The sequence below is a fragment of the Nannobrachium achirus genome (assembly GCF_963921795.1).
Source record: "Nannobrachium achirus genome assembly, chromosome: 23".
Taxonomy (NCBI): domain Eukaryota; kingdom Metazoa; phylum Chordata; class Actinopteri; order Myctophiformes; family Myctophidae; genus Nannobrachium; species Nannobrachium achirus.
Genome location: NC_137830.1, coordinates 11,757,876 through 11,779,189, shown reverse-complemented (window position 1 = coordinate 11,779,189; position 21,314 = coordinate 11,757,876). Strand labels below are relative to the sequence as shown.

The 21,314-nt window shown below is 41.6% G+C and overlaps 1 protein-coding gene across 1 annotated transcript in view; it reads right to left on the bottom strand.

The window, feature by feature from the left end:
• Positions 1 to 21,314, bottom strand: part of stab2 (stabilin 2) — a 92,559-nt gene that overhangs the window by 44,082 nt on the left and 27,163 nt on the right. Inside the window, exons 13-31 of the mRNA XM_080754212.1 lie at positions 19,954 to 20,097; positions 18,708 to 18,770; positions 17,977 to 18,093; positions 17,737 to 17,790; positions 17,076 to 17,156; positions 16,383 to 16,535; positions 15,159 to 15,218; positions 14,936 to 15,040; positions 14,022 to 14,108; positions 12,319 to 12,430; positions 11,299 to 11,479; positions 10,337 to 10,430; positions 8,984 to 9,142; positions 7,861 to 7,956; positions 3,113 to 3,205; positions 2,826 to 2,873; positions 2,038 to 2,171; positions 1,160 to 1,262; positions 307 to 384 (exon numbers count right to left, since the gene is read on the bottom strand). Coding sequence (XP_080610338.1) covers positions 307 to 384; positions 1,160 to 1,262; positions 2,038 to 2,171; positions 2,826 to 2,873; positions 3,113 to 3,205; positions 7,861 to 7,956; positions 8,984 to 9,142; positions 10,337 to 10,430; positions 11,299 to 11,479; positions 12,319 to 12,430; positions 14,022 to 14,108; positions 14,936 to 15,040; positions 15,159 to 15,218; positions 16,383 to 16,535; positions 17,076 to 17,156; positions 17,737 to 17,790; positions 17,977 to 18,093; positions 18,708 to 18,770; positions 19,954 to 20,097 — 1,962 coding nt within the window. The remainder of the gene's footprint in view (positions 1 to 306; positions 385 to 1,159; positions 1,263 to 2,037; positions 2,172 to 2,825; positions 2,874 to 3,112; positions 3,206 to 7,860; positions 7,957 to 8,983; positions 9,143 to 10,336; positions 10,431 to 11,298; positions 11,480 to 12,318; positions 12,431 to 14,021; positions 14,109 to 14,935; positions 15,041 to 15,158; positions 15,219 to 16,382; positions 16,536 to 17,075; positions 17,157 to 17,736; positions 17,791 to 17,976; positions 18,094 to 18,707; positions 18,771 to 19,953; positions 20,098 to 21,314) is intronic.

Here is a 21,314-nt window from a genome sequence, read left to right as displayed (position 1 = left end):
TTCATGTGAAGGACCCCCAAAATGATATTTATTTGGCCACGGACCCCCATCTCAAAATATTTAGTTCCAGGGACCACCCAGAAGCAAAATTTGAGTTACAAACGTTCTCTTTGAAAATACATATATTCAAAGATTTGCACACATTTTCACGACTTTTTCAAAAATAGCAGATCTACAAGCTCGCAGCGCGGCACTTGGTGCCGCGCTGTGAGCTTGTATATCTGCTATTTTTCAGTAGTTAAAGCAGTCAATAATCCTAGGCCTAAATGGGTTAAGGCCAGAGCAAGGCCAGTGCACCTACTGTACCTTATCAATGATATGGATCAATCCATTGGTTGCGGCAACATTTTCTGTGACGATGGTCGCTCCCCCGATCGCTGTGGACTGAGCAGATGATGACAGTTATATGCAACTACAGAACAGAAACTACGAATGTCTGCTGTATAATGAGTGTTGGCACTAAACTGTAATCTGGAGAAAACACCTCGTTCACAATCACAGTATAGGCTATTGGTTAATGGTGGGGGGAAAAAAATCATACTCATAAAATGTGTGTTCTTAGAAATGAAGCTTATGAAGCATATGTCACTCTGAATAAGAATCAACTCCTAGGTCAAAACAGGGGTCTTCAACAGGGGGTCCGGGACCCCCATGGGGTCCTCAGTCCTCCAGAATTACTACAGGGGGTCCTCCAAAACTTTGAGTGATAGAAAGTTTTTTTTTTCTCCTTTTTTATATTAACCACTTGAACCCTATCAATATTCAGAGACTTTTTTTTTGCCAAAAATTGCAGATCTACAAGCTTGTAGATCGTCTAATTTTGCAAAGAGCTTTGGTGTAGAGGGGATAAAGAGCAGACTAAGTACAGAGTGAAAGGTCAAGTTTATTAAGTATTGACGGTTCAAGTGGTTAAATATCTGAAAACAAACAAATTGACATCAATCCAAAATACACTGATGATTGTGCTATCAAACGATGAAACTACATGGAATCTATGAAATGGTTGTGGGGGTCCCTGCTTCATCTCTCTCTCAACTAAGGGGTCCTTGGCCCGAAAACGTTGAAGACCCCTGCTCTAAAAGCAGGTAAAAAGGTAAACGTGAGCTACTTCTGCCCCTTGAATGCTACAGTCCCTGGGACCTCACCTGCGTGGACTCACCTCGGCAGAGGTTGTAACAACGAGTGTTGTCTTGAGCAGGGAGGGCAAGGAGGAAGTGTTGCGCAGAGCGGACAGTGGGTAGTTTCCCAGGATCATGTGATTTCTGTCAGGAGAGTCAGATAGTATTATGAGAGTCATTAGAAATGAGGCAAACACCAGTGGTAAGTTAAGTAACTAAGAACCGTTACTCAAGTACTGTACTTAAGTACAGTTTTGAGGTATGTTTTACTTACTGGAATATTTCCAATTTTCAATACATTTACCTCTACTCCATTACATCTCAGAGGCAAATATTGTACTTTTATTCCACTACAATTATTTGAAAACTTTAGCCCTATAGAGCATCGCAGCGGATGTGGTTTACTGGTCCCACTAAATAATCTCCCATTCATTTTCCCCATAGACTTTTACAAAAATATTTATAACAATTATGTTAAGCCTAGAACCAAGCCATCCAGGATTGCAGTGAATCATGACGATAAAACCTTTGATCCTATGTGAAAACATATTTTAATATTACATTATTAGACTACATTTAATAAATGCCCTTTGTTTAGCGATTTTCAAAATGTTCTTTCCATAGAAACAAAGGTTTTATGGTCATGATTCACTGCAATCCTGGATGGCTTGGTTCTAGGCTTAACATACGCAATTGTTATAAATATTTTCGTGAAAGTCTATGAGGAAAATGAACGGGAGATTTTTTTAGTGGGACCCGTAAACCACGCCCACTGCGATGCTCTATATACAGTATATAAACTTCTTTGGCTATTTGAGAATAGGCGATCTAAAAGCTGGGTTGTGTGCGATGCTCTATATACAGTATATAAACTTCTTTGGCTATTTGAGAATAGGCGATCTAAAAGCTGGGTTGTTACCGGACGATGCTGGGCAGGTTGCCCGTGGCCATCCAGAAGTCCCTGTCGTCCTTGGACATCTTTGCTGTTGCCTCAGAGGACGGCACCAGGAGGGTGATGTTCTGTTCCGACAGAGACTGGGACAGACCCGCGTCCTGGAGAACCGCACGCGCACGCACGCACGCGCGCGCGCACGCACACACACACACACACACACGCACACGCACACGCACACGCACACGCACACGCACACGCACACGCACACACACACACACACACACAGTTCTATATAGGCCAGTGGTTCCCCAACCTTTCTGGATCTGGGCCCACTTAAAACCCATTAAGACCTGAAGTCAGAAGCAAAATTTGTGTTACAAACGTTCGCTTTGAAAATACATTATATTAAAAGATTTGCACACATTTTCACGACTTTTCAAAAATAGCAGATCTACAAGCTCGCAGCGCGGCACTCGGTGCCGCGCTGTGAGCTTGTATATCTGCTATTTGTCACTGGTTAAAGCATTCAATAATTCTAGGCCTAAATGGGTTAAGACCTGAAGACAATTCTACAAATGTCTTCTCAATCCTAACTGAAAAACTGATGTTGCTATGTCAGTGGTTCTCAAATTCTTTCATGTCAAGGACCCCCACAATTATAATGTATGTACCGGTATTTGGCAGCCGACCACCATCTAAAAAAAGATTTTGTTCCAGGGATCCCCAGAAGCAAAGATTGGAGTTAAAAACGTCCGCTTTGAAAAAACAAAACATATAATATTCAAAGTTTTGAGATATCAGGATATACTCACAGTGACCCATTTGATGAACTCTGTGGCTTGAGGAAGCGCTATCAGCTCCTGCAACAACAGTGGGTGCTTTGTTAGTTTTTGCTTTAGACAAGGTTGACCACTTTTAACCTGGCTGGAGTCTCTATTTTGGGCATGTCAATATAGGCAAAAAACTACTGACGAAACCTTTCCAAAAACTGCAAAAAATATCAGATCTATGTTCAAAATGTGTTGCAATATGACACGCGGTGAATATGTAGATCTGTTATTTTGTGTTTAACGAGAGCGTATTAAGACAAGTAACCAACCTGTTCCACGGTGCCATAGCACACCTCGCCATCCCCGGCGTATCCTTCCTCACACACACACTTCCACTGACCGGAGAGCATTCGGCAGCTGGCCTAAAGAAACCAGGTAGAGTCATTTGGAATGGGATTTGGTCCTACTTAGATCCAAAGTGTACATTTCATTGTTAGAACTACCGGTAATTAAAAAAAGGTTGTACTGCCTGTGCTATAGATTTCAGCCCTGGTCACAAATAGTCTCAGAGTGAATTTAGTCTTTCTCCATGACACAGGTTCATTAAACCAATAGGCTTAATGACATAACTACAGTGGTGGTAAAATTACTCAAATACCCATGTAAGAATACTGTAGTAAAAGACTATAATAATAAATAAATACTTGAGTAAAAGTATTGTACAGGCAATGTCACATTTCATAGGTTTAAAATGTATAAAAAATCTTTTGAAAATAGCAGATCTACAAGCTCACAGTGCGTCACGATGCGACGCGTTGTGAGGTTTTAGATCGGCTATTGTCAAATAGCCAAAGTTTAACTCATTTACTATAATAAAATAATTGTAGTGGAGTAAAAGTACAATAATTGCCTCTGAGATGTAGTAGTGGAGTAGAGGTAAAAGTATAGATACATGGATATTAATACAGTATCTGGCTTAAAGTCCTGTTCGCAATTTGGTGTTAGGGGAGTTTCTCACCTGAACTGAGTCAGTGGGTCCCTAGACATGAAAAATCACAGAGGTGCTCGTCCGCCATAGTGCCAGGAATGGCGCAATGGCCAAATCAAATATGGCTGCCATCGGCTATGATGAAAATCCAACTTTTCTGTTTATGCACATGTAATACCTCTATTTGGACTAATTGTGGTGTGGGGAATTCATTTCTGATATTGTTTTGACCATTGTGGGTGATTTGGACCTCAAAAGGTCATGGTCAAGGTCATTTTGCTATTCCGAAGACCGTGGGCCATAACTTGGCCATTGTTAGGAGTAAAAACAGGAGCACTAAGTCTAAATCAACTAATGCTGACATGTATAATTCATTTCTGACATTGTTTTGACCATTAAGGATCATCTTGTCTTTGAAATATCAATGTCAATGCCATTTTTCAAAAACGATTTTGTTCATTACTTGCAATTTTATAGTATTTTTTGTAGGTTTGTTACTATTTTATAGTAAGTTTGTTTTCTTTATAACAAAAGACATACTAGTGAGAAATACAACAAGTAAACATCCACATTTAACTTTAAAGGGGGGTTTAAAATGGGTGTTTAAATGAGCAAATAAGACTATTTACGAATAAAAGTGACAAATAAAATCACACAACAAAAGCACACACAAAATTAAATAACAATTTCCCTCAAAGTGCACCATATTGTGATTGTGTGCATCCAAGTTAGTATGATGTGTTTTTACAGGATGGATTTGCCATTGTTCCATGGCAAAATATGATTTTCTGCCTTGCTGATATGTTGCAAGCAGGTGGCAAGACATTCACTAGAAAGGTGCCTTGTTGGTCTCAGCAGTTGTACTTCTCTGCTACCAATGCTGTGTCTTGTTCTGTCAAGGTCTTTGCCTCTCCAAAGTTTGTTAGATATTGTATTCGGTCAGAAGCCATAGCTGCATGCTTAGTCCCCACCTGGTCCATGCAGTCATCTCCAGTTTCCAAGGCATATGTCCCCTGATCACTGTCTTGGCTAGTGGTGCTCTAAGATGAGAGACTGCTTGATGCTGTAGAAGCATGTGCCGCTGCACACCTAGTGCCATAATGCTACCAGATCTACTTAATCCCCAGTTCTTGGAAGTATCACTACGACAACTCTCTGGGGTCCACTCATAATCCTGGCGACCCATTATTCCCTCCATTAGGTTAGGGTTATGGGTAGGTTTAGTTATAATCGGGCCAGTTGACTCCACATGTACCAGCAGCTTGGTGACAGCCTCCTCAATCTAGTTCAATCTTTGGGATCTCTTCACCTCCAGCCCCTTTTGCAGGGAGCCACTCATCATCATCATAGATAACAGAGTCGACAGACGCACCCATCCTTCATCAACTTTACAAATTCTGGGTGTCTGAGGAGAACAAACAGCTCTCCAGCTGTGTGTTCGGAATATGGTGTCCATTCAAGCTTGTGGCTGTGTAGATAGAACGGCTGCCTTGGAATCTGAAGGTTCCAGGGTAGATTTCTGTCTCCTCCTGCTTATTTGTCGAAGTGTTCTTAATATAAGCAAGACACTGAACCCCTAACTGCTCCCGATGAGTACCTTGCATGGTTTCATGGTGTGAATTTATGTGTGAATGTGTGTGTTAATGGGCGAATGTGAAATACATTGTACAGCCCTTTGGAGAAGAGCGCTATATACTGTAAATGCAGTGCATTTACCATTATCAGCTCTGTTGTCTCTGTTGATGATTTGGCTAGTGGAGAAGAGATCCCAGACATCTTGAATAGGATTGAGGAGGCTGACACCTGGTGCATGTACAGCCTCCATTATAACTAAGCCTATCCCTAACCTTCACTAACCTAATGGTCAGAATAATGGGATGTCGGAACTATGAGCGGACCCCAGAGAGTTGTTGTCTCATTCACATTACTGCTATACTACACCCCATATTTCCAAGCACTGGGATGAAGGAGATCTGGCAGCAGTATGGCACTGGTGAGACTCACTTCCACTGCATCAAGCAGTCTCATCTTGGAGCACCACTAGCCAAGACAGTGATCAAGGCACATATGCATATGTGCACATATGCATATGTGCCATCTCCTGTCCTGGAGACAGGACATGACTGCATGGGCCAGGTGAGGATTAAACATGTAGTTATGGCTTCTGACCGAGTACAATATCTAACAAACTTTGGAGAGGCAAAGACCTTGACAGAACAAGACACAGTATTGGTAGCAGAGAAGTATAACTGCTGAGACCAACAAGGCACCTTTCTAGCGCATTTCTTGCCACCTGCTTGCAACAGCCAAGGAACCTGAGGAAAGACTAGAACCAATGGAAAATGGAACAGGGCATGACATAAAGGCTTGTCCTGTTGTCCGGGACAAGTTCCCATACTATGGAGTGGAGGGAGCAAGGGGGGTCATTAGCCGTCCTTTTGTTATTATTTCAATGTATGACATTTATATCCGGACAAGTGACTTTTGTCCCCAGACAAGTGAATGGGAAATATACTTGTCCAAAGGACAACTGCCTCAAAAAGTCAATGTCAAGCTCTGATGGATGGAAGGAGCACTTTGACTTTAGCACACTCCTGCCATGTCTGAAGCAAGACACTCGACACTGATGGAGTTCTGTGCATCATATTTTGCCATGGAACAATGACAAATCCATCCTGTAAAAACACCTCATACTAACTTGCATGCACACAATCACAATATGGTGCACTTTGAGGGAAATTGTTATTTAATTTTGTGTGTGATTTTGTTTTCAATTTTATTCGTAAATAGTCTTATTTGCTCATTTAAACACCCATTTTAAACCCCCCTTTAAAGTTAAATGTGGATGTTTACTTGTTGTATTTCTCACTAGTATGTATTTTGTTATAAAGAAAACAAACTTACTATAAAATAGAAACAAACTTACAAAAAATACTATAAAAGTGCAAGTAATGAACAAAATCGTTTTTGAAAAATGGCATTGACATTGATATTTCAAAGACAAGATGATCCTTAATGGTCAAAACAATGTCAGAAATGAATTATACATGTCAGCATTAGTTGATTTAGACCTACTGCACCTGTTTTTACTCCTAACAATGGCCAAGTTATGGCCCACGGTCTTCGGAATAGCAAAATGACCTTGACCATGACCTTTTGAGGTCCAAATCACCCACAATGGTCAGAACAATATCAGAAATGAATTCCCCACACCACAATTAGTCCAAATAGAGGTATTACATGTGCATAAACAGAAAAGTTGGATTTTCATCATAGCCGATGGCAGCCATATTTGATTTGGCCATTGCGCCATTCCTGGCACTATGGCGGACGAGCACCTCTGTGATTTTTCATGTCTAGGGACCCACTGACTCAGTTCAGGTGAGAAACTCCCCTAACACCAAATTGCGAACAGGACTTTAAGCCAGATACTGGATTATATACTCCAGTAAAGTAAAAAATCCTAAAAATTGTACTTACAGGTAAGTACAGTACTTGAGTATATGTACTTTAGACAGTTAGCCCACTGTATCTTTGAGTGTCTCTGTAATGGAAGCTTCATCACTTGCCACGGCCTCTTTGGCAATGGGATGGGACGATATATAATATATCAACTTAATGGGGCACTCCACCACTTTTCAACCTATCTTCATATAATAGGTCCTCACTAATGTTCATGATAAAATATCACAATTTTTTTCTACTCAGTTTGGGTCTCATAGGAGAGCTGTGGGTGGGTCAAATCCTTCTACCGGTGACATCATCAATGGGAAATGCAAGCTAATAGAAACTGCAGGCTTTCTAATCCTGAAAAAGTTGCAATGTTAAAGAGGAAGCCATTGTTCTCGTGATAATAAAAATCTAAATATTTTTTTTCAAAAATATTATTTTAATTATTTTTGTCAAACGATGATGTCACCGGTAGAAGGATTTGACAGCTCTCCTAAGAGACCCAGACTGAATAGAAAAAAAATTGTGCTATTTTATTATGAACATTAGTGAGGACCTATTATATGAAGACAGGTTGAAAAGTGGTAAACTACTCCTTTAATGGTCATTCCGGCTGAAACATGACACACTGCTACCCACCAGGTAATGGCAGCCACCACTTTGAGTCCCACAGCGATTGACTGCTTCACAGTCTCTCCCATTGCCTCGGTAGCCAGCCTTACACATACAGTCACTCTGTTGGTTTAAAACACGCACGCACGCACGCACGCATGCACGCACGCACGCACGCACGCACGCACGCACGCACGCACAAACACACACACACACACACACACACACACACACACACACACACACACACACACACACACACACACAATGGAATGATTTATGGATCCATTAATTTGTTAATGTGAACCATTTTTCCCCCCTTGTCGTTTTGTTTGTTTGTTAGGTACATTCTTCTTTCTTGTTAAAATGTAAGATACTGTATGTAAAAGGTATAACCATCAATAAGCATCAAGCTTCCGACTATAACCTTTCGATACCTTTTCGAACAGGCTAAAAGAAAAATGACTTGTAATGTCTCACTAAACAAGGAGTATCGAAAAATAAACTATTCGTTCATTCATTAAATGTCTCCCTTTAAATGCTTTATTTGTTTCCATGTTTGACCATCTTGTATGTGTTCATACTACTTTTTTCTCTATGATTATCTGTTTTGCGGGAGCTTGTACAGAAAATAATTTCACTCTTTTACACCTGCAAAAATGAAGTTGACGTTGATATTCTGTCTTTATTAGTGATTGTTTTGGTGAAGGTAATTACTTGGCCTCATCTGAGTAGGCTACCTACTTCAGTGGATAGTTTGCATGTTACAACTGAAGATTTTAGTCAGAGCCGTTTCAACGCAGGAAAGATTAAATCCTGCCAAAGGCCTACATATCCTTAGAAATAAGTTTGAGCATCAAGCCTGCCTGGTTGCTACAATACTATCTTATGTTGTCTGCTGAAATGGCCTACAGTAATTCACTGGTTCTCAAAGACTCTATAGGTTCCTTTAGTTTAGGGGGTCTAAATTGACCCTTACAAGTCTGTAACTCTGGCATTATACAAATGTAACCAAATGGACCCGTCACGGTCCATTTGGTCTGAGTTGTCAGACCTTGAAATTTAAAAGTTTGAGAACCACTGGCCTAATTCACCATTTTTGCTCATCTTATTTGATTGTATTTTCAGAGCACTGCACGCAGTACATTACCTGCCCAGGCCCTACATAAATGCAGGTGGCATTGGGGTGGCAGCCCCCTCTTTCTGCACTGTCACAGTTGTTGCTGGGCTGGCACTCGTCGCCATCCTCCCTCCACCCGGCTAGACACTGGCACGAGCGAGTCCCTGGTCCTGTCTTTATACATTTGGCCTGCAGGAGGCAGCACAGAGCACAGTTACCATCTTATATTTACAATTGGCTTAAAGCCGCAGCCCACTTCAAGCAACGGACACAGGACACAGGACACAGGACAGTGGTGAAGCCTCAGTGGTGAAGCCTAAGCCAGCCCAGGCACTGAGAGAGAGAGAGAGAGAGAGAGAGAGAGAGAGGGAAGGGGAGAGGAGCAGGGCAGTGTATCGAATTACATTTACAACAGAGAGGGAGGGCTAGAGACGCACACTTTGGGGGGGGGGGGGGGGGGGGGGTGCACAGAGAGAGACGCACACTTTGGGGGGGGCAAATGCACACTTTGGGGGGGGGGGGGGGCAAATGCACAGAGAGAGACGCACACTTTGGGGGGGGCAAATGCACAGAGAGAGACACACACTTTGGGGGGGGCAAATGCACAGAGAGAGACGCACACTTTGGGGGGGGGCAAATGCACAGAGAGAGACGAGTTAGCTCACAACTTTCCACTTTTCTCTTTCACCTCAATCGCAGTCACATCCGTATACACCACGTCATCGCATCACCAATACGTCTTATTTATTATTATTATTTTTTTTTTCCAATGTTTTTTTCTCAAAGTTTTTTTTTTCTCAAACATTTTTTTTTCTCAAAACATTTTTTTCTCAAAAAAAAAATTTTTCTCAAAAAATTTTTTTTCTCAATTTTTTTTTCTCAAAAAATTTTTTTTCTCAAAATTTTTTTTTTCTCTAAAACATTTTTTTTTCTCAAATTTTTTTTTTCTCAAAATTTTTTTTTTCTCAATTTTTTTTTCTCAAATTTGTTTTTTCTCAAAAAATGTTTTTCTCAAAAAAATTTTTTCTCAAAAAATTCTTTTTCTCTAAAATTTTTTTTTAGAAAACTTTTTTTCTCAATTTTTTTTTCTCAAAAAAAAAAATGTTTTTTCTCAAAACATTTTTTTTTCTCAAAAAACTTTTTTTCTCAAAAATTTTTTTTTTCTCAAAAAACATTTTTTTCTCAAAAAAAACATCAGATCGTGGCCACCCTGTACCTCAGGGATTTGTTTTCGACGAATATTTTCTCCTATAGACGCAACGCGACGACCTAGAGGGGAGGCCGGCGCAGCCGGCCGACCTTCTAGTAAATGTACAATCAGAGAAACAGGGCTTCAGCGCCCCTTGACGTTCGCATGTGTTAACAGTAACTGATATGACTTACATTTACACTACAGCCCCCCCTTAGTGGTGGAGCACAGGGGTCTGCTTCCATGCAAGTGATGCCGTCTCCCTGGTAGCCCTCTTTACATACACACCTACAACACACACACACACACACACACACACACACACACACACACACACACACACACACACACAACACACACACACACACACACACACACAGCCATTACTGTGGAGTGAAAACCAGCTAGTTATTGCACACACTTTTTTAACCCCTTAATTCTAAAAATGTCTTCTAAATCCTCAAGGTTTTCGGAAAAAGTATGTTTCTATAGCAGTGGTACTCAAAGATTTTCATGTCCAAAGACCCCCAAAAGTTTTATGTACAGTATTTGGCCACCGACCCCCATCGCAAAAAAATATTTTGTTCCAGGGAAGCCGAGAAAGAAAGATTTGAGTTACAAATGTTCACTTTAATAATATATATATTCAAAGATTTGCACACATTTTCATGATTTTTCAAAAAGCCAAAGTATAAAATAATGGTTAAAGGGGTCCAATTCGAAAGTGACACAGATGCTTTCCAGGTTGACGATGCTAATGTTGTTTGTGGAAAAGTATCACCCATTTAGGCCTAGAATTTATTGAATGCTTTAACCAGTGAAAAATAGCAGATATACAAGCTCACTATATTTTTTTTACAGGGGTCCTTCACATGAAAAGGTTTGAGAACCACTGACATAGTAGTCTCTCAAGAACAGACTAACTGAGCTGTTAACAGTTAAGTGAAAAGGATCTTTTCTTTGACGATGGCTAGCCAGATTGCTGACATAGAAACATAGGTTTTTCAAAAAAAAAACTTAGAAGGATTCGAAAGACACGGGTCAAAATTCTAATTTTCACGATTGCTGCGAGCTTGTATATCTGCTATTTTTCAATAGTTAAAGCAGTCAATAATTTTAGGCCTAAATGGGTTAAAAGTGACTGCACTGCACACACTTTGTGGCCCCCTCGTTGAAGTCACAGTCTGCGTGGGCGTGGCAGTACTGGACCTGGGCTCCGCAGGCCTGGGTGCGCCGCTCGCAGTACGGCCCCGTGTAGCCCTTCAGGCAGGAGCCCGGCTTGCAGCGGCCACTGGCCTCTGGACGGTTGTCACACTGGCCATGGATACAGTCACATGCTGGGGAGAGAGGCACAGACACAGGCAGACAGACGGACACACAGACAGACACGCGCTCATAAATACACATTTTAAATGTTTCTAATCCTAACCCTAGAGTCTGAGGTAGATTACGCGTCAGTGTCTCAATTATTATCTTGTTTCTCAAATAACTGTTATCCTTGTGGGTGCATTTGACCCTCACAAGAGTAGTAGGCTAATACTTGTAATACAAGTGCTTGCGCACGTGCCCACACACACACACGCACGCACGCACGCGCGCGCGCGCGCGCGTTGCTTGAAGAGTGTCCCGAGGCTAAGACAATCACTACGTAAGCCTTATTTCAAAAGACATGCTTTCATAATGATGTTTAAGTTACACTCTGGTATGTACTCTAGCTACTGTAACATATCATCATATTATGTTTACTAAGCCTACAACAGTACAAAATGTGTTGTGATGGATCATTTTACTTGTTAAAGCACTAGAGACTAGAGTATTGAAGTCCTCCTGACACGGAAGTATTTTTCTATTGAAAATGCTTTAGGGTCATCTCAACATCGCATCATATCGAAGTAACGTGCTGTGAGCTTGCTTATATAAGTGCCATTTTGAATAGCAGATAAAAATGAATAAATAAATATATAAAATGTAAAATGACACGGATACATTCCCGGTTGTGAAAGTGGCCAGATGGTTCATCATTTTTGATCGTTTTCGAGATGGATGATTATTTTCTAGGTTTTCAAGTGGGTCCTGATCCAGAAAAAGGTTGTGAACCACTGCAGAATGTAAAAAGAAAAATGCTATACAAGCTGCATTGTCATTGTAAAATAAGAAGAACACTTGTCAGACATACTCTTGTCACAGTTGGGTCCATAGCTGTTTGGACTGGCACAGTAGTGGCATTTGGAGCCTCTGAAATTGGCCTCACAGATGCAGGTGCCATTCCCCTCTATTCCCTCCATACACTGGCAAGACATGGACACAAAGAACATTGGTTGAAACAACCCATACATTAATTGTTGAGCGGAGTCCCCCAGGGATCTATACTAGTGTTTTTCTTTTCTCTTTTCCCTCATCATTAAAAGTTTTTGCTGAAAATAGCTGATCTACAAGCGTGGCTGGGCAATTAAAGGGATAGTTCAACCCCAAAGTGATCGATTACTCACCACATGTTTTTTTTCACATTCCTATCCACCTCTTTCCACGGGAATTTACTGGAGATGTTTTTGCACCACACTTCCGGTTAACAGCAGACATACAAGCTCACGTCACTCACGTCGCAGATGCAGCCGTTGTGAGCTTGTAGATCACTCTCGGCTGCGGCACCGGAAGCTCCGAAAGTTATGGATAAGTCAATAATTTGAGGAGACTCTTTGTGTCTCCATAGGGAACAAAGCAGGCTGTTTGTGTCTCCATAGGGAACCACTGCTGGTCATCAAATTATTGGCTTAGAAATGCGACAAAAACAAAAAAATATCCATGAATTCAAGTCTCCATGGGGTGAGTAATCGATAAAACAAGTCGTTTTGGGGGTGAACTATCCCTTTAACTGAAATATCGCAACCGATATTTAGAACCAATAACTGACTTGTATGACCAAATAATTGAGAATCAACACATTTTTAAATGATTGACTCAATCGATTAACCTGATTAACCACTTAAAGTAGGGTAAGTGATATTCTTTTGATAAAATAAGTATTACATGTCTACATTCTCAGTAACAGGAGTCTCCATGTCTCTGCAGCTCTTTAGTAAACAAACATAAATGGCATTTATTTTCAGGTCAGGATACCAATTCTATCCAATCAGGATTTGAACTACTGTAGGATACAGATTAAACAGGTGAAATTGGAGGTGAGCAGACATAATTCACCCTTTGTCAAGTCGTGCCCGTTGTCCCACCCCTCTTCACACTCATTGGTTGCTGTGTCTTGGTGGGACACTCGGTGGGACACTCCATCCACTATCATTTTAATTCAGTTGATCGTATTGTTATTCTGTGTGTTCAATTCTAATTTTAAACTTGGTTTCAGTAAAATGGGGCTGCTCAGTGGCAGTATAGCGACTCGGCATGCTTTTAAATGTTTTTATTTCTCCAAAAAAATATGTTTTAGCAAATTCAACATAAAAAAGGCAGAACCAGGGCGGGACAAGGCAGATAGAGCCTGCTGGTTGGTCAGTCAGGGACCAACCAGAAGGCTAACAAAGGGTGAATTGGAACTGGAACAGTTATTAAAGAGGTGGATTTACAGAACAAACACTCGCGTTGCGAGGCGTTGTGAGGTGTGAGTTATACAAAATGTAATTCCTCAACTCCTAGTGCTCATCAGGATGGGGATCCCCAGTTAAAATATGATTATGTTGGGGGTCACTCACAGCCTGAAAAGGTTGAGAACCACTGCTCTATAGCAATGAGTACTATGAGCATATAGTGATTTAACCTTTAAACATTAACCAAAACATATCATTACCCTACCTTAAACTCTGTATTATAATTCGTTGTACAATGGTGGTGTACAAAAATTGCTGATCTACAAGTGTCAGGGAGTCTGACCTGGCCATGGTTGGAGCAGGGGGTCTGGAAGCCTCCGGGACAGGGGCTGCAGTCTGGACCGTAGAATCCTTTACAGCACACCGGCGTCTGACAGAGACACGTAAACACCTTATCCACACCAGCTCGCTTTATGTCCCGCACCGATATATAGATCATGTGTGCTTCATTCGTTCGACCAATTGACCAATGAATGAATGAATCAATTGATCAATCTATCAATTGAACAACCAATCAGTCAGTCAGTCAGTCAGTCAGTCAGTCAGTCAGTCAGTCAGTCAGACAGACAGACAGACAGACAGACAGACAGACAGACAGACAGACAGAACTAAATCTCTCTATATACTATCTACGGGTTAAGAATCTACCATTGCATTATTGCGGTGTTGTTAATTGCGAACGCCAAATCGCAAGTTACTATGAAAACCTCCACCGGCTGTCTGTCAGTCAGTCAGTCCCTCTGTATGTCCGTCACGTCATGTCACACTACTGTTGCCCCTATCCATGCACACACACTCCTTGGCTGGCAAACCACAACCTCCTCCCCTGATTTCTCACATGCCCCTCTTCTAGCGCCACCATGAGGTTGCTTTTTGCAGACAACATACATGCGACTTGACGCTTATCTCCCGATTAGGGAGTCTTACTGGTAGTATATACTGTATTCTCTCTATTTGGTTTTGTGTTTGCACTGCTGTGAGATGCAGTGGATGAACAATTCAGTGAGAATTCAGTTAACATTCGGTTATAAACAGTTACACTTAACTAATTCAGGAATGAGCTATAGTATAGCAGCATTCTAAAATCATGTACTGCTCAGTGTGAGCGTGTGTGTGTGTGTGTGTGTGTGTGTGTGTGTGTGTGTGTGTGTGCGTGTGTGTGTGCGCGTGCGTGCGCGTGCGTGCATGTGCTTTTACCGTGACAGAAGCGTTGCAGAGGAGTGAGCAGCCGGTTGCTGTCAGAGTTAAGGGGGGAGTGGTGCTGAGGGTAATGGGGTACGTACAACCAATGTGTACGTTCTCCTGTCAAACACAGAGCGCCACTGTGGTGTTATTAGAAATAAACAGGGGTCCAGGAAAACCACAAACAATTTTGCTGTACATGAAGAGAGGCATAGAGAGAGAGAGAGGTCTGTCTTACAGTGGGAACTCCATTTGGGCATTTGGTTGATTTGATCTTGCCACAGCTTACACATTCACCCTGGGAGGGAGGGAGGGAAGGAAGGAAGGAAGGAAGGAAGGAAGGAAGGAAGGAAGGAAGGAAGGAAGGAAGGAAGGAAGAAAGAAAGAAAGAAAGAAAGAAAGAAAGAAAGAAAGAAAGAAAGAAAGAAAGAAAGAAAGAAAGAAAAGAAAGAGAGAGAGAGAGAGAGAGAGAGATTCTTAAATGTGGATGATTGTGACAACATATTTACTTGTTGTGAAAGCATTTATTGTACAATACAAGACAGGTGAAATGATCACATATATATCTGACGCAGTGATTCCAAATATGAGGGCCGGGGCCCACTGATGGGCCACGAGGGTATTCCAAGTGAAGTGGGCCCCCAACTAATAGGAAAAACACAAACTCTTTGAATGAAAATATAACATTGTGTTTTCATAGCAATACCAAGAACTTAAAGTATGCTACGTTGGTTCCATTGATCCAAGCCGGCATGCAATCGACTGATTGATCATTACAATAATCATGCTCTGAAAATTCACGTGGCCCACCCATCTGACCACTTAACACTGCTGTGTTAAAGACAGGGTGCCATGATTCTTTCCCCCTACAACATGACAACAGGTATTATGATTATACTTGGAGGAAGATTTTCTTCAAAAAAGGTGTACAGAAAGTGAACTCCATGGACACATATACAACCGAAAAAGTAGAAAACTATGGCACCACCTCATTAAGGGGGAGATGGGTGGGGAGAACCATTGATCTAAGGGAAGGCACAACTGGTTGTCCTCTCCGTTGAAATTAGCACACAGACACACCGCAAAAACACAGACAATAGTTAAAGGCATAGTGTGTAACAAATACACATTTTAACCCATCATTTCCCTCTATACAAGTATACCAACAGTCACCAGTTTACCTGCTGAAACACATTTCCCTCTCGCTGTATTTTGGTGTTTTCACCGTTTGTTTTGGAAGACAGGGACGGACGTTTTTTTGGGGCTACCAAGAAAACACCAAAAATACAGCGAGAGGGAAATATGTTTGAGCAGGTAAACACCACCACACTACTAAAGTGGCTGATGATGACTGCTGGCATAGAGGGAAATGATGGGTACAATCTTTAATATTTATGGTTTTAGGTAAACGCAGGGCAAAGTTACATGCTATGCTGTACTACCGTACGTGCACAAAGCTCACCTTGATGATCTTGTTCTCTGTGATGTCACACCTTTGCGGAAGCACCGGCTCAATGGAGGGCGGAGTCAGCACGCCGTCCAGCGAATAGAGACGTCCGTTCATGGCCTCCACGTCCGCCTCCAGAACCGACATTCCGTTGACTTGAATCTGACCCTGTGGTTTTGTGTGAATGCGTGCGTGCGCACAAACACACGTAGGTACATGCAAAGGACATGTTAACTCATTTGCTGCCAAAAACGTTTTTATATTTGGGTACCCAGCTGTTGCCTGCCAAAAACATGGCCACTGGGGGGCACTGTTCACTAATATATGAGACAGCAATGTGTTCACTGCTCTCTGGGCTGCCTGTGATGCTGATAAAAAATTATAAAAAATTAATTCATGTAATCAGCTTTCTGCACACCTTCTTCAAAATGGCCGCCAAAATGGCCGCCATCCACATGCTGTAATTGTTTGTGTGTGTTAATCTAAAAATTGATTTTTCTTGGGGTTGATTATATTGCAACTGCAAGGGGGCAATGGACATCTTCTGAGAGCTTATTTTTTTCCAAAAAATATATATATTTTTTTAAATGGCTGAAATGTCTTAGATAGAGGTTTGGCAAAACCCTTTGCAGGGAATGTGAGACAGACTATAAAACAACTGTGATGTTTTTTATCTCTTGAAAACAGTTTTGAAACGTGTATACTCACGTTTTTGGTCACGTTAAACAACAGAACCTGGTTGGCCATGGTGACAACTCGGGGGCTTGATGCGATGTTGTAGACCTCCAGCTTCGAATACACAACAGGACATCAGGAGATGAGACACATGGTTACTGATTACTTTACGGTCAGCTTGCATGTATAAAAACCAGGCAATAAATGAACACATGGTGTCTCTATGACCTCATGCACACAGGGTCTGAATTTGTCCACATTCGGAGTCGGACAATATGGTACATTTTTTCCGCGCAGAAAATCGGACCCTGTATGCAAAGGCCATAACTGGTTGAAACATGTTGGCAATTTGTATAGAATAAAAACTGTCTTAACTTTACTTCCTCTCCTCCACATTTTTTTTCGGACCACCTCTTCCTTTTTAGGTCTACATTCCCGCTGATCCTAGAAGAACCTTTAATACACTTTTCCTCCTGTGAGCACCCAGTTGGCCTCTGTGTTTTTTATGGGCTTAACAACTTGAACCCCAGCATCCACATTCTGGGAGAAATATCAGCCAAACATAACAGCTCTACAAGCTCACAACGCGCCACAATGCGCCACAGAGCTTGTAGATAGCTCCACGTACAGTTGATACTTACAGCGTAAGCCCGGTTCTCTTAGACTAGAGGGTTTAAGGGGTTTAAATACTCACTGCGGTGGAGGGCACTATGTGATTCCTGAGGAGTTCCACCAGTTTTCTGGAGCCCTGAAGACAGGTGTCAGAGACGAGCACATCATCACAGAGTGTACAGTGTGGTGTGTGTGTGTGTGTGTGTGTGTGTGTGTGTGTGTGTGTGTGTGTGTGTGTGTGTGTGTGTGTGTGTGTGTGTGTGTGTGTGTGTGTGTGTGTGCGGCGTGCGCGTGCGTGCATGCGTGTGTAACTGTGTCTCACCTCAGCCGAGCTCAGGTACTGCAGATGTCCATCCTTCATAGCGTCAAAGGCGGCATTGGTTGGGGCGAAGACAGTGTAGGGACCTGGCAGATCCATCACAGATGCCAGGTTGGCTTTCTGCAAAGCAAGGGAGCGTCGTATACAAACTGTTTCATAGTGTATGTAAGGCATACAGTTGCGTATACGTTCTTTGTTGGACTTGATGCTGTTCACTTATACTGTGCCAACTGAGTGGTCTGAAACCATTTAAAACCCTATACTGTATGGTTGACCAGAGCAAATGGATTCCGGGGATTCCAAGTCTGTAACTCTGAAGGGGAGGAGAGACCTTGAAATGTAAAAGTTTAAGAAACACTGGTCCAGGCCAGGGTCCCTCAGGTCTTTTCTGTTTTCGCTCTACATTTAATATCTTCTCTGAAAATGTTATGATTAGTGTTGATATAGGTTTCCATGCAGAGGGCGTGGATTTGTTAGCATCCTTCTTGCCACCGTTCTAGTAACAACCTTTTTTTAAGTTCACCAGATGTATCAAAAGGCTAGAGATCTCTAGCTGTATTGTCTGGCAACATGAGCCTATCTCACATATTGTACACACCCAACCCTGTCTCGCAAACCAATGTAATTTAGTTTAATAACGCTGAATGCAAGCTTGTTAAGCTTTCTGCACAGACCCAAGGATAAGAAAAAAAATTGCATCTATTAATGAACTGTGGCTCATAAAACTTGCATACCTCTAAAAGAGTTTTGAACTGGGAAAACTTTCCGTTGTCAGACACAATCTTCATCAGGTTTTCCTGAGAAGAAAAGAAAAACACAAGGCACTGCTAAAAAGAAATATTGAAATATCAAATGTCATATACCCAAAACAATTAGGCTTATGCATGAAAAAATTACAAAGACTAAAACTAAGGACTATCTTTGATTTTAGTTTGTTTTGTAAACACACAATACCATTTCATTTACTATCGTCTTAATTTTTTGTTTTATTTCAGTTTAACCTTTTTTTATCCGAATCTTGTTATTTCGTTTGCCATTTTCAACCTATATTCGTATAATTGGTCATCACTAATGCTCATTATAATATGGTACCATCTTTGTCTATCTGTGTCGGAGGTGGACAGTTCAGAAACCCGCTGACCAGTGACATCATCAATGGGGAATCCAAGCTAATAGAAGCTGCACACTTTCTCTTCCTGGAAAGTTAGCATGCTATACTAGAATCAATTGGTGTCGCATTAATAAATAAATAAAAATCCTGTTTGAAATTGCCATACCTGCCTACCGGTTTCTGAACTGCACAGCCCTCCTCTGAGACACAGATCAAGTCGATTTTTACCATATTAAAATGAGCATTAGTGATAGGTTGAGAATGGCTGAAGTGGTCCTATAATAGGCCTAGAATTATTGAATGCTTTAACCAGTGAAAAATAACAGATATACAAGCTCACAGCGCGGCACCGAGTGCCGCGCTGTGAGCTTGTAGATCTGCTATGTTTGAAAAAGTCATGAAAATGTGTGCAAATCTTTGAATATATGTATTTTTAAAGCAAACGTTTGTAACTCAAATTTTGCTTCTGGGGGGTCCCTGGAACTAAATATTTTGAGATGGGGGTCCGTGGACAAATAAATATCATTTTGGGGGTCCTTCACATGAAAAGGTTTGAGAACCGCTGACATAGTAGTCTCTCAAGAGCAGACTAACTGAGCTCCAGTTAAGTGAAAAGGACCTTTTCTTTGACGATGGCTGGCCAGATTGCTGATATAGAAACATAGGGTTTTTCAAAAAAACCTTAGAAGGATTCAAAAGACACTAAAAGAATCGGGTCAAAATTCTAATTTTCACGATTTTTCAAAAATAGCAGATATACAAGCTCGCTGTGAGCTTGTATATCTGCTATTTTTCAATAGTTAAAGCATGAAATAATGATACACAATAATGTGTAACCGTTCTAAATGGGTAATAACCCTACTCTGTACCTCTTTGTTGCTCTCCACCGTAGGTGAGACACTGTCCATCAGCTTATTGATGATGTGGATCATCCCGTTTGACGCAATGACATCCGACTGGACAATCCCACCCCTCTTCCTGCTGCCATGGATGCGAATTCTCGTGGACGTATCCTGTAAAGAAAGCAAAAATCACACCAGTGTGAACTGAGTGGTGGTGTCCATTAATTTCAAGGCTGTGTGTGTGTGTGAGTGTGTGCGTGCGTGCGTGCGTGCGTGCGTGCGTGCGTGCGTGCGTGCGTGTACATTTCAAGGCTGCTCAACAGCACCTCTCTGGTCACCCAGCGGTACTCAGGCTACATACAGAGACACACGCGCATACACGGACGGATACACACGACCATGCTATGGAGACGGTGTGACCACCGCTCAAAAATAAATCACTCTTGTCCATAATTCCATATACTGTAAATGTGGGGAAGTGTAAAAAAAAGCATGTCCTACGGTATGTATTCAGTTCATCAACAAAGCATAACAATAACACAAATATAAGATGTGCGAAATAATGTGCATGCATTGACTGTGTGGACTACTGTCTATGCTTGTACATTGGCACATAGCATGGCTCTGGGGACAAATGGCATGCCTGAAATAGGGTCCCAGGCAGTAGGGATATGAAAATGTCATATCACGATTATTGTGACAAAAGAAATCGCGATTTATGATATTATCGCGATAATCAAAATCCATTATCCTAGGGTGGAACATTTGCCAAAAAATAGCCGATCTACAAGCTCACAACGCGTCACAACGCGTCACAACGTGACGCGTTGTGAGCTTGTAGATCGGCTATTTTTTGGCAAAGACATTTGATAGAGAGTGAAAAAAGACTGTATCAAGTATGTATATTAAAAGTACCTTTTACCAATTATAGAGGGTTTAAGGACAACTCCGCCCTAAATCACTTCTAGGCTCATTTTCCTACTTATATTGATCCAAAAATACTGTCCATGGGGTCTATTAGGCAGAAATGCCCCTGTTGTCCAGTTTCCCCAGCAGAACACAGCAGCTGTCACAGCATAGAGTGGAGCTTATAAGCCTATTGCTTTTACACTTATTTGTTGTGTTCAAAAGGGATTTTCTTTTTCATGAATGTGTTACTAGTTGTCATTACAAACACATCCATGCCTTGGTTGTCCCACACAAGCCACCATAATCTCATAAATAATGTTTTGGGGTGAGCATTCGGCACAAGTGCCAATCAAAGTGACTGCACTGGCCAATCACAGGGCATCTTTTCCGGGACTTGGCAAAACACATAAAAGCATAACATCTGTTTAGCAGAGTGCGATGGCTTGTGTGGGACAGCGATGACATGGATGTGTTTGTAA